Raw genomic sequence first — 15,506 nt, forward strand, 5'->3', positions numbered from 1 at the left:
CCAAGTCTCCTGCATTGCAGGTGAATTCTTTACTGCTGAGCCACCAAGGAAGCCCACTCAATAAACATGAGTTGGTATTATAACTGTGATTAGTGTCTTATTGTAGAAATGAATGGGTATTGCCTCTTGTTTCTCAGTATGGAGTCTGGGCAGGTGGAATGTGCATTTTAGGGATCAGGAGAAGAGCAGAACACTGCCTGTTGGGAACGGGACAAGGGAGAAGGTGACTGCTTTGATGGTGTTGCCCTTGCCCTTTCATCCTGTCCTTCACAGATGGGGGACACTAGGGCCTTTGAGGAATGCCTGAGTTGGTATTTGGGTCGGGGTGTTGGATTGGGTATTTTTAGTGGCTGGTTGAGTGTGCCCTCTTTGACACCCTTGTTGCTTCACTGAAGCAGCAGTGTCCCCCGCTTAGGGTTGGTGCCACCCTGTTATTTCCTGCTGGATTTTGTGATGCTCCTCCTACCTTATCTCTTGCATATATTTACCTTTTAAACTAGAGTGAATTAAAATCTTGTTTTAAGAAATTTGCAATAATATTGAAGGTTAGTCAAAAACACAAAGATTCTGCAAGGGGTCTCTGCATTAAAGATTCCATCAGGATCTCTCTAGCACTGTTTGAGGAAACAGCATTGAAAAATATGGGGCTTCCTTGGTGGTTCAGATGGTAAAGAAATTGCCTGCAATACAGGAGACCCAGGTTCAATCCCTGGGTTGGGAAGATCCCCTGGAGAAGGAAATGGTAACCCACTCTAGTATTCTTGCCTGGAGAATTCCATGGACAGAGGAGACTGGCAAGTTACAGCCCATGGGGTCACAAAGAGTTGGACATGACTGAGCAGCTAACAGATATTGTAAAATATCTTCCTTGAGCCTCTGTGTCCTTTTCTAGGGGGCATACCTACTGCCCCAGGTTTTTGTTTGTGATGAAGAGCAGCTGAGATGAATGAAATTCTTAGATCAGTGCCTGATTTAAGGAGAATGCTTTCACACATATCTTTTCATGCTTATCCCATACCTGTCACTTGCCCAGGGGACAGGTTTTATGGGTAAAAGCTGGAAGGCTTGGTGACTTCCCAAGGGCATATGGCTGTCACGGAGCCCAGCACTGCCTGGTCTTCTGACTCCGGCTTTGTCTGGTGCCCTTGGAACTGCTCTACTTAGTACATGAAAGAGAGCTGAAAGGCTTGGGTATTATTTCTAGATCAGCTATCTTCTGGTTCTGTGACCTGGGGCAAGTTATTTGACCTCTCTTTTAGATTTTTTAAAAAATCTGTTAAATTAGTATCATAACAGGAATCCTAACTCTGGGTCTATTGGATTTGAGAGATGAGCCAAGATTTGTGAGAGTTTTTTGGAAAATTATAAGGTAATGTATAGCTGTAGGGCAGGACTTTTTTCCTTTAATCTGTGCGTCAGTATGTTTCACATCTCATAGAGGCTATCTCAGAGCCTTCAAGGCTGAAAGGATGATAATTGAGCCTATCTTATCATGACTCAGAAGGAGTCTTTATCTTCCCCAGGGAATCCAGCCTTATATCTCATGACTGGCTGTCAAAAAAGCTGTTAGTTTGTAAGATCAGATGGCAGTGTACTTTAGAGGAAAGTACCAGGCTAGGGGGCAGCAGATTGGTCTCTACTGTTAGTACTTCAACTGCCAAACTAACTTTGTTACTGTGGACTAAACATTTGATCCCCTCGAGCCTCAGTTTTCCCATCTATAAAATGGTGATAATAATGCTGGCTCAGATGGTAAACAATCTACCCACAATGTGGGAGACTCAGCTTCAATCCCTGGATAGGGAAGATGCCCTGGAGAATGGAATGGAACCCACTCTGGTATTCTTGCCACGGAGAATTCCGTGGACAGAGGAGCCTGGTGGGCTACAGTCCACAGGATCACAAAAGAGTTGGACACGACTGAGTGACTAACATGATATGACAATATGTTTCAAAAGGTTTTGAGGATCAAACAAGACAGATCCTGTAAAAGAATATTACACCATAGAAACATGTACCAGGGAATTAAATTAAATTAAATATGTACCAGGGAACACAGGACTTGCTGTGTTCCAGGCTTTGTGCTAGCTTTTGGTCAGCACTGATACCATTTCTGACTTTGACGGCAGCTCGCAGAAAGCCTGGGCTTTCGGCTGTGTCTGTATCGCATTTGATGCTTTGGCTGTGACTCTGGACTTGCCCAGGATGCTTACTGGTGCTGACTGAGTCTTTCCTCTCCATCGCAGGAAGATGAGAGACTGCTTTGGCACCGGCGCTAGTACCATGTGTCCCTGCACTGGTTAAAGTCATCGCCCCAACCTGGGCAGGCAGCAAGGTAAGCAGAGAGGCCCGTCCAGGCGAGCTCCTGAGATGTGAGTGCATTTCCGCCTCAACCCGCTGCCCGGAAAACCCCAAGTGCACAAGTCAAGGCAGGGCATCTGGGTCCTCCCTATCCTCGCTCCAGGACCCAGAGGAAGGGCTGGCTTCCCCTCCAATCGTTCCAGCTGACTCCCTCCTCCCCTCCGCCCCCCCCCCCCCCCCAGCCGGGACTCTTCCAAGTTATAAAAAATGAGACACTGGAGGGGGAACAAAACAAGTCCACTCACTGTCTTCTCCCTTCTCCCCTCTGAGCTGCTGAAGCGAGTTCCCAGGAGCAGCCCAGAGCCCTTGTCTGGCTGGAAGGGAGGTAGGAGGAGTGGAATGCGTGCGGAGCCCCAGCTGATCAAAAGACAGTGCTGTTCCGTGAAAGCCTCCCAGAACTGAGGGAGAGAGGGGGGGACTGCGAGGGGGTGCGGGGGGGGGGGGGTAGGAGAGGGAGGGAGAGAGAGAGAGAGACAGGGAGGGAGGGAGGGAGAGATCGGAGCGAGCGCTGGCGAGAACAGGGTCTCCATGACGACTGGCCTGGCCGGCCAGCAGCGCTCGGCTTATTTGGCTGGAAGGAGCGCCACGAAAGGTCAGAGGAAGGAGCTGTGGGAAGCTCGCAGCAGGTATCGGAGCCGGAGCGAGTGGATTTGGGGGCCCTGGGCTCCCTAACAGACTGTGGTGTGAGCCAGACTCTGCCGAGAATGGAGTGGGCAGGAAAGCACCGGGACTTTCAGGTAAGGTCAGCTCCCGGCTGGGATTGTTTTTCTTCCTTTCCTGGCCGTAGTCTTGGGCTGTTTTCAGGGAGGCAGGCGAGTGTCTGTATGCTCTGCTCTGCTCAGGGTTTGGGGCTCAGGAATGATGTCATGCTACAACAGTTGGATTCTATTAGCTTACGGAGGAGGGAAGCAGCCAGTTTTCTTGACTTTGCAAATCTAGCTGATCTCACTCTTGCTGAACCTGAGGTGTTTAGACTTCACTATAGGAATCATCATCTTACTTTTATTTAGCGCAGAGGCTCAGGAAGTTTTATGGGAAGAGTCTTTTATGTAGAAAAAGAAAAAAGAATTATCATCACTCCCGCAATGTGTTTGTAGGTCTTACATGGAAACTCCAGTGTCTTTTGGGTGGCTGGGTTTGTTCTAGTGAACACTGTTTTGTCTTTTGGCGCTGCTATGTCTGACCTAATGAAAAAAATAAAAGCTAATTAACTCAGCTGGAAGCTGCGGTGAGCTCCAAGTCTCTCTGGGGTAGTTATTAGGAGAGAGGGACTGTACTAGGGATGTCTGAACTAGGGTCAGTCTCTCCTCTCTCTCTGTCCCCCAGGTAGCCTGATAAGAAGCAAGCTGTCTTCCTTTATTATTAATAAAATCCATCACAAGTTTTCCTAAACAAATGTATGGGGTGGAGGCAGGGGGTGTCTGGGGGTGTGGGACCTGTCAAGAGGTTCCTTATCCCGATATCTCTGAGTGAGTTGCTGCTAAGAGCTAGGTTACCTGAGGAGACATGAAGTACTGTGGTTGTGCTGAATGGATTCCCTGGTTAATGTTTGAATCAAGTCTCAGGGCATGCGGTGACCATGCCACGTACTGCTTCTACATTGCTGGTCCTGTGTTTTGGTAAAACTTATCCTGACCTAGAGGGCTGGTGTGTGGTGAACTCAGTGTGGCCTCAGAGAGGAGATTGTTCCAGAAAGGTACTTGTATAGGTGATGGGATCGCTAAGGTTGTCAGTGATCTCATCAGGAGGTTTCATGAAGTGGACACTCCCTGCAGTGGAGACCCCTCAGAAGATGTGCTTCCACTTCAGCCATATTATATCTTAAACTTACTCCTGGGCCTCAGGAGGCTCGGTGGCTGCTTTTGGTTTCCCTGTGGGAAGCAGGAACAGCTGCGGTCCTGGCTCTTTGGTTTTTCTTCTTGAACTTTTTGAACAGAATGTCTTTTGTACTCTGGCACACAAATGAGGGGGCCTTCTGATTAACTTCAGGTCAGCTTGCCAATGAAAGCACTGGCCGTGTCTCGAATCGAGCTCCCTGAATGTGTACATGCGTGCATCACTGTTGTGGCCTGAGGCTCCACAAGGGTGAACTCAATGGCTCTGGACCTCTGCTGGGCCACTTATAAGGCAGTGCTTCCTTTTATTCCACTCCAGGGCTCTTCTGCTTGGTTGATACCTCGATTAACTGGGGGGATGTGGCCTGGTGCTGTTGGCTGGGACTCAAGTCAGGGAATGTGAAGAGGAGTCAGGGGCCCTTTGGTGGGCAACACAAAACCAGGATCTCAGTTCTCCTCTACTTGTGTGGATGTAGTTGGGCAGCTCCTTTAATTTTATGTCCCTCGCTCATGTGAAGAGGGCCAGCAGATGCTCCTTCTTCTGGTGTAGCAGAATGATAATAGCTTTGGGTTTAGGAGACTTGAATTGTGGCTAGGTCGTGCTACTCACCATTCAGGTAGCCACTGGCAAGACTCTCAGCTTCTACAACCTTCAGATTTATTGGCTGGTGAGATGGAGGTAATGATAATAGTTCCTCCACAGTACTGTTGGGAGGAGCAAATGAAACAGTTTCCACGGAAGAAGTTTAAACCAGTCAAGACCTATATAATGTAAGATGTTATGAGTTGACCCTTGAAGAATGGTCCCTCTGTCTTCTGGAAAGTCACTTTGCTCTCTGTTCTGGTTTTCCCATTTATAAAGGCCCCTCTTCTTTTTTGCATTTATAAATAAAAATGAGAAAAACCTTTGAAAACTTCAAGATGTTAAAGGAAACATATAGGCAAGTTTAGTAAGAGTGATGTTCACTGTAGCCTTGGAGCCTCGTAAATGATCCTTGAGAGATGAAGCTTTCCTTGGGTCCCCTGACTCACGTGTTTTCCTTTAGAGGAGAGGGATTCTAAGAGACCCTTGGCTTGTCCAGTGTCCCACAGCTAGCTGCCTGGCGCTTACAGAGTCATAGATTTTAGTAGCTGGAAGGGAAGCTGCTGGTTGCTAGGGCCCGTTGCCTCATCCTGTTAGGTTGTGCTGGGAAAACTGTTCTGAGGGAGCTCAGAGGCCTTTGGGTTTTTAAAGGCAGGGTTCTAACTGGCAGGAAGAGTTATTGCTCTGAAAGGTCCCTGGGGGCTGGGCAGCTCTCTTAGGAACCTGTGGCTACAGCTTAGAGGGAAACAAGAAAGAAAGAAAGAAATGAGGAAGTGGGAATTCCAAGGGCAGAGATACTCGATATGCCTTGGGACTGTGCCAGGGAACAGAATCGCAGGGGAGCCTCTGGGCAAGGGCATGCCAGCTCTGTCCTCGGGGACACCAGGAGGCTCCTGGGTACTAGGCGGGAACACAGCGGGGGCGGGCTGGTACCCCACCTGCAGCCGCAGCTCTCGTAGGGCAGGGGCACACCTGCCAGCCAGGCCCTGGAGTGCTGCCTAGGAAGAAGCTCCTGAACAGATTAAAAAAAAAACCCAAAAAACAAACAAAAAAAACAACAGAGCCTTTTCCCCAGGTGAGTCTTGTCACAGCAGCCTCTCTAGCCTGGGGGAAGCTGTCCACAGCTTAGCGCGGGTCTGCAGCTGTTCCCGGCTCCTGCAGTCCAGCTTCCCAGAGCTGAGTCACAAGTTGGACCCCTCCATGTTCCTTAAGGATTAAAAAGTAACATTTCTGTTCTCACTCTGTCTCTCCCACTTCTTCTACTCCTCTTCCTGCGCTCTGCAGCCCTGGGCTCCTTCTGTCTACAAAATTAGAATTATCAGTTACTCGGGGAAGTTGAAACTTTGAAATACCCTGGAGGACAGGCCAAGGCCATCCTCAGTTCTGCTGGCTCTGCCCCGTCCCTGGAATGAAGAGCTTGGGGGTACCGTTTGGAGCGGTGCCCTGACTCCAGATATCACGGCCATTCTGCTGGCCGGGAACTAGGAGGGGTGCGCCCCACTCCCCACCTCACTGGACTCAATGAACTGTTTCCAGGAGACCCACTGGCTACCGGAGTGAGGTGGAGGGTCTGAGTCCTGGGCCTTCCAAAGCACCTCCCTATGGGCTGGTGGGACTGAGAGGCTGGGAGCACGTGGTCTGTTGCTTCTCTTAGCTGTTACCCGTCGGTGCCCTGGAGGCTCCTGATGTTTTGTGTGGGGCCCAGGAGAGTTTGCTGAGACAGCCAAGCAGAGGGAAGGCATGTGGAGCCTGGAGGAGGCGGAGGCCAGGCAGCAGCCCCGCAGGGCTTTAGCTTGTCTGCCTTCTGTGCCTCCATCTTCACTGGGGAGAGCGTGCTGCGGGTAGGGGGAGGGCAAATCTGCTGACAGATGAGTGGGTTCTTTGATTTAGAGGAACCATGGAAAGTGGAGAAGGGGCCAGGAGGGCATGAGAGAAGGGAAAAAAATGACCATCTGGCATGGTCTGCAGAGATGTCTCTCTCTGTGGGAAAACATGCGTTAGTGAGTGGCCTCTTCTGCGGTGGGGAGGGAGACCCTGCTCTAATGCTGGGGAGGAGGTGCTCTGTCCACCTGTCCCAGTAGGTGGGTGGGGTGAGATGCTGGGTAAGTCTGTCTTGGGAAAACATGCCATGTGATATTGTCTGATAGAAAATACCGGGGTTGGGATGGAGGTCCAAGAGGAAGGGGATATATGTATACATAGAGCTGATTCACTCCATTGTACGGCAGAAATTAACACAACATTGTAAAACAACTCTATTCCAAAAAAAAAAAATCCAATGTCTCTTGTTTCTAGCCATAGGCCCTAGAAAGACTGGCCTGGGTGTGTGTGTGTTGAGGGGAGAGGAGGATGCCAAATGAGTCTAGACTACCTTATTGAAGGATTTCTCCAAAGATCCATTCTCATTTTTTTTTTTTTTTTACTTTGGTATACTGTTGTTGAGGGGGTGTTGAAATGATCACAATACTCTTCTCATCTGAAAGCTGAACTGTCTGTAGAAAGGGTGAATTATATGCAATCAGGATATGAAGCCTTCTTAACCAAAGCTGACTTGTCCCTGAGAGTTTGTCATGAAACTCTGTTTCTCAAAGATCCAGACTCTCTTTCTGTGTGACTTGTCATCACTGAAGGGGATTTGTATGTGAGTTGGCGATTGGCTAATAGGAAACATCACAGTGAATGAAGGACTGTTTGAACCTGGGTAAAATGAGATGAACATAGGGTTATGGAGACAAGCTCTGAAGCAGTAGGAAGACTACTGGAAGGAAACAGGAGAGAGGCCCTGGGAAGAGGACTGGGGAAAAGGTAGTTCTCAGGGATAGGAGGGATGGTAGAGGGGGTACCTGGACTCACCTAGGAGGCCTTCACGACTTAGCAGAAGGCTGGTTTGCCCCCAGGGGGCTCAAGGAGACAGCTTTGTGTAGGTCCTAACAGGCACTGGAAGGGCAGGAGTGGGTGGGGGTGGCCAGCACTGGGGTCGACACCCCTGTTCATTTGCTCTTGGACTTGGCGACATCCCTGGTCTCCGCATGTTCTCTAGGTCTATTCACTCATTTAGTCAGTGAATCCAGAGGATCTGGGCCAAGAGCTGGGAAAGACCTAAAAAAAATATCAAGTGTGAGATTTATCATATATATATATACATAGTATTACATGATTTATTATGGTTATTTCCTCCCCAGTGTGAGCCTCTGTCCATGTGACTGAGAAGGAACACAGACCTTCTGAACTTTTAGGTTTTGATGGTAGGGTTAATGACCATCTCATGCTTTAGACTGGGCAAAAGGAAGAGGGTCCAACTCTTAAACTCTGATTTGAAGCACTATTTGAGTGATGGAAGAAAGCCAACTAAGGACTGGAAATAGGAGGAGGGTGAGGGTTCGAGGCCTGGGTGGAAGCTTCTCTGGGAGTGTCAGGCGATGGGGTGTGTGTGCAGGGGGTGGGGAATGGGAAAAGGGAAATGGGAAAATTGGAAAGAAAACTACAAAGTCAGCTAGTTTCTAGAACTCTTTAGCTTTGTGTGCTCATTTGTGTCTTGGAACAGAGGCTCCTTTACTGAGTTCTGACAACTGAGTTTTATAGATTGCTTTTAAGTGAGTCAACCTGTAATGTGTTTGTTCAACTCTCAGTGACTATTAGATGCCCAGTGAGTGTATGGTGTTACCTTCGAGCAGCTCGGATGGAACTATTTACGTATGATAGGAGAGTATCTTATAGGCAGTCTGGTGAAGTGATTAAGGCCTGGAACTCAGGGGTCTTAAATAAATCTAGATTTAGAACCTGACATTACTATTTGCTATCTGTGTGACCTTGGGTAATTGATCTAATCTCTCTGAGCCTCAGTTTTCTGTGAGGCATCTGTAAAATGGGTATACGGTAAGTCCCCTGTATATGAATGAGTTCCTTTCTGAGAGTGCGTTTGTAAGCCCAATTTGTTCATAAGTCCAACAAAATTAGCCTAGGTACTCAACTAACATAATCAGCTGTACAGTACCATATAGGTTTATATATATGTATAAACCTATATATATAGGTTTATAGTACTTTTCACACAAATAATACATGAAAGACAAACACAGAAAGTAAACATTTTTAATCCTACAGTCTAGTACCTGGAAGAGCACAGTAGCACAGTATGATAGCTGGCATCCAGGGGCTGGCCTCCAATTCCGTTAAGTCTTCACAAGGACTTCAATGAAGTCATCCTCTTGTAGATCTAGCTTGAAATAAATACACTTCACTGCTGTGCTCTATACAGTGCTGTGAAGGACACGGAAGCACAACCACCTGTGGAGGACGCACACACGTGACAGTGTGCACCAGACGCGTGAACACACTTACATGGCTGGACGTGTGAACGCACGTTCCCATCTTCGAAAGCTTGCAACTTGAAGGTTTGTACACAGGGGACTTCCTGTCATGATAGCTCTTAGCTGGTTAGCATTGTGGTGTGGATTGAATGAAATGATGCATGTAAAGCTCTCGGCCCAGTGCCTGGCACACAGTAAATGTTCAGCGCTTTCCATTATTATCATCAACTTCAAGCAGCACTTTGAAGAGACTATGGCTGGCATCTCTTAATCAGGTTGGGGTTACTGTGTTAGGAAAGTCAAATCAGATCCTTCTTTTAGAAGGAGTATAGACTTTGCATTTTCTTCCTCTTTCTGTCAAGACCTCAGGAGAGTCGCTGAAGTCGTCCTTGTCGACTCAGCTTCACAGGCTCAGCTTTATCCTCCTGAAGGAGGCTTACCTTCACAGCCAGGGGAGTCTAGAACTGCTTTTTGCCTGCCCCTTTCCTACAGGCCGGCCCAGGTGGGACCTTGAGGTCCTCTTTAACCCAGCCCTGGAGGCCATGTCCAAGCTGGCTGCCCTCAGTGCTCCGGACACTGGCTACCCTGGCACTGCTCACCTCTCTTCCATGAATTCTCTGTGTCCTTCAAGACCCAGCTCAGAACACGGGCTTTGAGGCCGGCTCTGGAGGTTCACAGTCTGGCTCTTCCTGTTACTACCTGTGGACCCCTGCAGTTAACCTCTGTAAAGCCTTAGTGTCTTTATCCGTAAATTGGGAGTAATATTACCCATCCCAACGATCTGTTGCAGGAGTTAATTTGTATAAAGCACTTAGCTTAGTTTCTGGCACACACATGCTCTCAGTAAGTGCTAACTGCTGCTGCTGTTGGAGATCTCTCGCTCCTAGGAACGTCTCTGCCTGCATGCAGCAAGAGGAAGAGCCCTGGCCTCGTAGTAAGGAGATCCAAGTGTTAGTCCTGGGCTTCAGTTTCCTCTTCTAGCAAGTGGGGGATTGGGATTGGGTGTTTTCGTTGACATTCTGACTTGCCACTTGAAATGCATCTTATCTTTCCAACTAGATCCCCTAAAGTCTTATGAAACTGAGTATAGTAGTTGATATATTTTATTTCCTCAAATTGACCTACGTATATAGTTTATGCTTGAAAACATATTTGATTAACTTTTTTTTTAAAACCCTGTCAGCTGGATTCTGGGAAACATTCCGACTTGGTTCTATTAACTTGGAGACTGGGAACTTGTTCTCAGCTGCACAGGGCTTGGTTGCAACAACTTGCGAAGAGGCTCCAGCCCTTAGTAAGCTAGAAGGTCTCCCAGGTCACTAAGAAAGGAGGTGGTGGTTTCTGTCAGTGCCTCTGGAAAAATTTTGGTCAGTAGATGTTTGGGGTGCTCATTTGTTCTGCCATAAAGACTTCAGACCAGCTCTGTGAATAAATTGTGTCCACACTGTTTCCCTCTCTCAGTAGAGAAAACTGGCAAGTGTTTTCTCATGGATCCTCTCTCCTGTAGATCCTGGAGTGAGCCACTTGTGCCCAGAGGCAAACCTGTGTGTTAGGAGAAGAGCCCTCCAATGAAAGAGTGATGTCCAGAGCCTGGTCAGGCTGTTGTGGTTCACATTCAGGCTCTGCTATGTCCCAGCTCGGTCACCTTGGGTAAGGCGCTTAGCCTCCTAGGACCCAGTCCCTCGTCTGTAGAATGGAGGTGGTAATAGTACTATTTTCACAGGGCCATGGTGAGGTCTAAAAGTCAAGTGCTGAGAATAGCACCTCATATCTAGCACTTCATGCAGTGTGAGCAATGATTGTTATATTTATTATTCGCTTGTAAGTCAAGCAGAGTTTGATTCTGAGTGGCTAGTCTATCTGGTTTGTTCTGCTGAGAAATGTGAGGTGTGAGGAACATAGGTTCCTCACATATGTCTTGGACAGATATCTAGAATCAGCAGGGCAGTAATAAGTGTCCTCTATCAGTGCATGGGCTTCCCAGGTGGCGGTAGTGGTAAAGAACCCGCCTGCCAATGCAGGAGGCTTAAGAGACGTGGGTTCGATCCCTGGGTCAGGAAGATCCCCAGAAGGAGGGCATGGCAACCCACTCCAGTATTCTTGCCTGGAGAATCCTATGGACAAAGCAGTCCGTAGGGCTGCAAAGAGTCGGACACGACAGAGGCGACTTAGCACACACGCTCATATCAATGCATGGGTCTTAGCTCCTGTACCTTGCTTTTGTAAAGAAATATGTAAGCTAGAGGGGGAATCTGGCTAAACAAAGGAGCATCTAGGCTGAAAGGACCCTCTCTGATGACTCACGCGTGTTCCGTAGCAGAGCCCTGGGTGAAAGAGTAAGATGAGAAGTGGGCTGAGGGAGAATGTAAGTTCAGGGGCAGAGAGAGCTTGTGAGTGGTGAGTGTCCCCAGGCGGGTGGTCGTGGTTGAGACAGTGAGTTGTAGGAGAGGCTCCTGGCACGTTGGCTTCCAGGAGACAGGTTGCCTCCACAGCCCCAGGTGACACTTGTCTCCGCACTGGACTCTGAGACCAGTCTCCGAGGAGCGGTGGGTTGGGTCCAGGAGGTTCTAACCTGTTCCTCACAAGAATGAGTAGTTCCAGTAGCTTGGTGCATCTTATCTACAAGTGTAATTATAAAGAGATTGCCTTTTTCAACGGCAAGAAATGGGAACTTTTGCTGCCAAATTTAGCAGCATGTTTTAAGTCCCTCAAATCTCCTTTGAGTGCTACCAAAGCTCTCAGCTTTGTTGTTATCTCTTGTTGAAACAGTCTGGGAAGGTCACATCAACAGTGCCAATTTATGGGCCTGCTGAACCCAGGCTGGCCTGGGGCAGAATGGGGAGTTCCTGGGAGTAGGTGCTTCACAAATTTTCTCTTTGAGTGAAGCTGTTTATAATTTGAGGTTCCTTTTGCTTCAGAAGACCAAACTGCGGATTGGGGTCAAGCGTCTTATTTCTTCTGGAGTCTTACTTCTGTAGGCTTCTGGAGGCAGGAACTCAAACTCTGCAGTAGCTCCCAAACACTTGGGAAGCTCAGCCTTGATAGTATTTTCAGCTGCCTACACTATGCCCGACTGTCCTCACTGGAGGTAAGTTTTCTTGGTGCAGATTTTGTGCCAGACTTCCCTACCTCTCTTAGTTTATTAGCAGTTTTTGACCTCCCATGTGTTCTGAAGGAGTGATTCAAAGAAGTGAAGACAAGAGGGTGTAGAAACCACACGTGAGCTTTCGTACTCATTTGTAGAGATCTGAGAATAAGAAAGTCAGATTCATGTGTGCCTAGATTTTGTCTCTTGGCAAATGGATGCAAATAGGGAAAGGAAGTGAAAGAACCTGACTGACCCTGACTGACCCTCTCAAGAAATGTGGTGTTTGAATGCGAAAGGAAAATACCTGGGATAGCTGAGTTGAATTTGGCAATGGCAGTGACCTTGGTTTGCAGTCTGTGACTTGACTCACTCAGAGAACGAGACTTTGGAATCTAGAAAGAGAGCCCTGAAGTTTATTTTCTTTGTTCCTCTCTCACCTCCAGATTTATTCACCACTTTGGCTTCAGACATAAATGGAAATGCCAGATAAATTGCTGTTTTTGAGATGGCTTGAGCAGCACTGTCCTCTCTGGGTCCCGGGCTCTTTGGGTGGGAGTCATCACTGCCACTCAGGGTGGGGTCACTGTTCAGTTGTGCTGGGAGAGCCGGCTGTGAGGATGCTGGTGGTAAGAAGGACTGTGGGTTTTCTTAACGCTGAGTAAGTGCCCAAAGGGAAGTGGCAGGGGCCAAGTTAAAAAGAAAACAGTGAGGAACAACTAGAAAATTGTGCTGTATTTAGACCTCATTAAATCCAAATAGACAAGCTTCCCCCCACCCCATCTTGAAACCCACATCTGTTTGGTAAACCCAGGTGGGTTTCATATGCAATGCTACCCAGACTTCTTTTCACCTGAAAAATACCCAAGGTCAGATGTCTACATAGCTCTGCTAGAAAAAGTTGAGCCCTGGGAAGCTGTAGAAACTAAAGGATAAGACTGAGGAGTTGTGTGTATTTTACCACGATAAGAAAAGTTAGTCGGGGGAGAAGGCAAGCTGTGGAGATTTCAACACCTGTGACATCGTCCTGGCCAGCGATAGCAGTTAATGTCAGTGGGGGAGCTGGGATGGCTTTATCTGTTTGTGTTCCCCTTAGAGTTTATTTCTCCTCAGCTTTTTCTCTTTTTAATTTGCAGTCTTTCCCTGAGATCCCATGGAGGGTGGGGAGGGTGTCCAACTCTGCCTCTCTTGTTTAGAAGTGTTTTTTATTTATTCATTCATTCAATATATCTTTATTGAGTGTCCATCCTGTTCTTCGTTTCTTGGGCTTCCCTGATAGGTCAGTTGGTCAAGAATCCATCTGCAATGCAGGAGACCCTGGTTCGATTCCTGGATTGGGAAGCTCTGCTGGAGAAGGGATAGGCTCTCACTCCAGTATTCTTGGGCTTCCCTTGTGGCTCAGCTGGTAAAGAATCCGCTGGCAATGTCGGAGACCTGGGTTTGATCCCTGGGTTGGGAAGATCCCCTGGAGAAGGGAATGGCTACCCACTCCAGAATTCTGGCCTGGAGAATTCCATGGGCTATTCCATGAGGTTGCAAAGAGTCAGATGCCACTGAGTGACTTTCACTTTCACTTTCACCCTGTTCTAGGCACCATTCTCTATGCTGCAGATGTAGAGATAACTACTGACACATTGAAGTCCTTGTGTGGTGGAGCTTTAAGTAGAGCGGGGTGGGAGCAGACAGTAAATAAGCAAACAAATCACAAATAAGATAAAGATAGTGATATGAGCTATGAAGGAAATAATGGTGATGTAAAAGAGAGGCACAGGAACTTGAGAAATATTTTCAGAAAAGTTCGAGAAGGCCTCTCGGAGAAGAGGACATTTAAGCTGCAAGGATGAGAAAAAGCTGTGAATGTGCAGATTTGGGGCAAGTACCTTGCTGGACTTCCCTGGTGGCTCAGAGGTTAAAGCGTCTGCCTGCAATGCGGGAGACCCAGGTTTGATCCCTGGGTCAGGAAGATCCCCTGGAGAAGGAAATGGCAACCCACTCCAGTATTTTTGCCTGGGGAATCCCATGAATGGAGGAACCTGGTAGGCTACAGTCCATGGGGTCACGAAGACTCGGACACGACTGAGTGACTTCACTTTCTTTCACCTTCCTGGAAGAGAGAACAGCAGAGCAAAAGCCTTTGGGGGTAGAAAAGAGGTCGGCTTGTTGAGAGAACAGAAAGAAAGTCATCATTGTTAGAATATAGGGGGCAAGTAGATTAGGGGTAGAAGATGGTGGAGGCTAGTTCCAGTGCAGCCTTTTGGCCATGGTAAGGAGCTTGGAAAACTAGTATGAGGCGTCCATATTCTAGGTCTGTGGCACAACTAGGGCTAAACTGTCAAAATTTGAGAGGGATGATTGGCTGAGAGGAAGATTGAATTTAAAAAGAATCAAGAAAAAAAAAAAGGCGGGGGAAGAGAAGGGTCTGGAGTGGGGATTGGCACGTAGCTAATTAACTGAAGGAAGTTGAATAAACACAACTTAGTTCTGCATGGTTCTTGGGATCAAGCAATATGTTTTAAGGATTTCTGTAGATTTTAGATTTGTGGTACATCATTAGTAGAATGCATGCTTACTCTCTTATACATATTGTGTTTTACTAGGCATTTTCCCTTGCATCATTTTAGCAAATTCTCACAACAACTGTGAGTGAATTTGTTGATAATCTGGTGTCTACAGTTGAGGAACCTAGACTGACTAACTTGCTTAAAATCCAAATCTAAGTCTGTACCATTCCAAAGGATGTGCTCTTTCTATGCCCTTACTCTGATCTGTGCATTCCTCTTAATTATCTAAAATAGTTAACGAGCATTTCCCCCCTGAATTGTTCTGTGTTGTTTACTGTCGTGTCCTCCTTTCTATCCACTGGAAATTAGGATAGATTTTAGATATTTGTGGGTTTCATCTTTTTCCGAAAGGTGTATCTGGTTAATTGTTGAGAATACCAGTCCATATCAAAAATTGGGCAGGGTAAGGGTGTGTGGCAAGACTTGGAAACAGTCTGAATCACCTCTTTTATCTGGGTAGGAGGAGTGATAATCTTTCTCATTAAACTCATTAACTACTTGTGGAGACAAGCAGTTAATTACATGTTATATTATGATTCCCTCTCATTTTGTAGTAAGAAGATGGAATTTGTTTTTGGAAGATTTAAGTAATATGTCAGTAAATGAGCATTTGTAAGTAAATTCTGATTTTGTAGTCCACAGGTCTCTTTTGGAGTCTTCAAGTTTGTTGGCAATGTTTGAGGCAAGAAATTTATTGGGCCATAACTTTCACTCGCTGAAAATTGAACATTGACTAGTTTCTGTTGATAGATACTTCTTTTTTGTGGGACT

General features: G+C 47.1%; 1 protein-coding gene across 8 annotated transcripts in view; it reads left to right on the top strand.

Annotated features, from left to right (window-relative positions):
• DENND2B (DENN domain containing 2B) overlaps window positions 1-15,506 on the top strand; it is a 163,446-nt gene that overhangs the window by 42,265 nt on the left and 105,675 nt on the right. For 3 of the 8 annotated variants that reach the window (XM_043903620.1, XM_043903640.1, XM_043903630.1), the window contains one exon: window positions 2,247-2,335. The exons of 2 other annotated variants lie outside the window; for them this stretch is intronic. Coding sequence is in view for 1 of the 6 variants with exons in the window: in XM_043903601.1 (XP_043759536.1) it covers window positions 12,155-12,177 (23 nt within the window). In the remaining 5 variants the exon portion in view is untranslated. Of the gene's footprint in view, window positions 1-2,246; window positions 2,336-2,633; window positions 2,687-2,840; window positions 3,099-12,033; window positions 12,178-15,506 lie in introns of those variants that run through there. 3 more of the 8 variants (XM_043903658.1, XM_043903611.1, XM_043903601.1) reach the window with 3 other exon arrangements.

The sequence above is a fragment of the Cervus elaphus genome, chromosome 1 (assembly GCF_910594005.1).
Source record: "Cervus elaphus chromosome 1, mCerEla1.1, whole genome shotgun sequence".
In the NCBI taxonomy this organism is placed as follows: domain Eukaryota; kingdom Metazoa; phylum Chordata; class Mammalia; order Artiodactyla; family Cervidae; genus Cervus; species Cervus elaphus.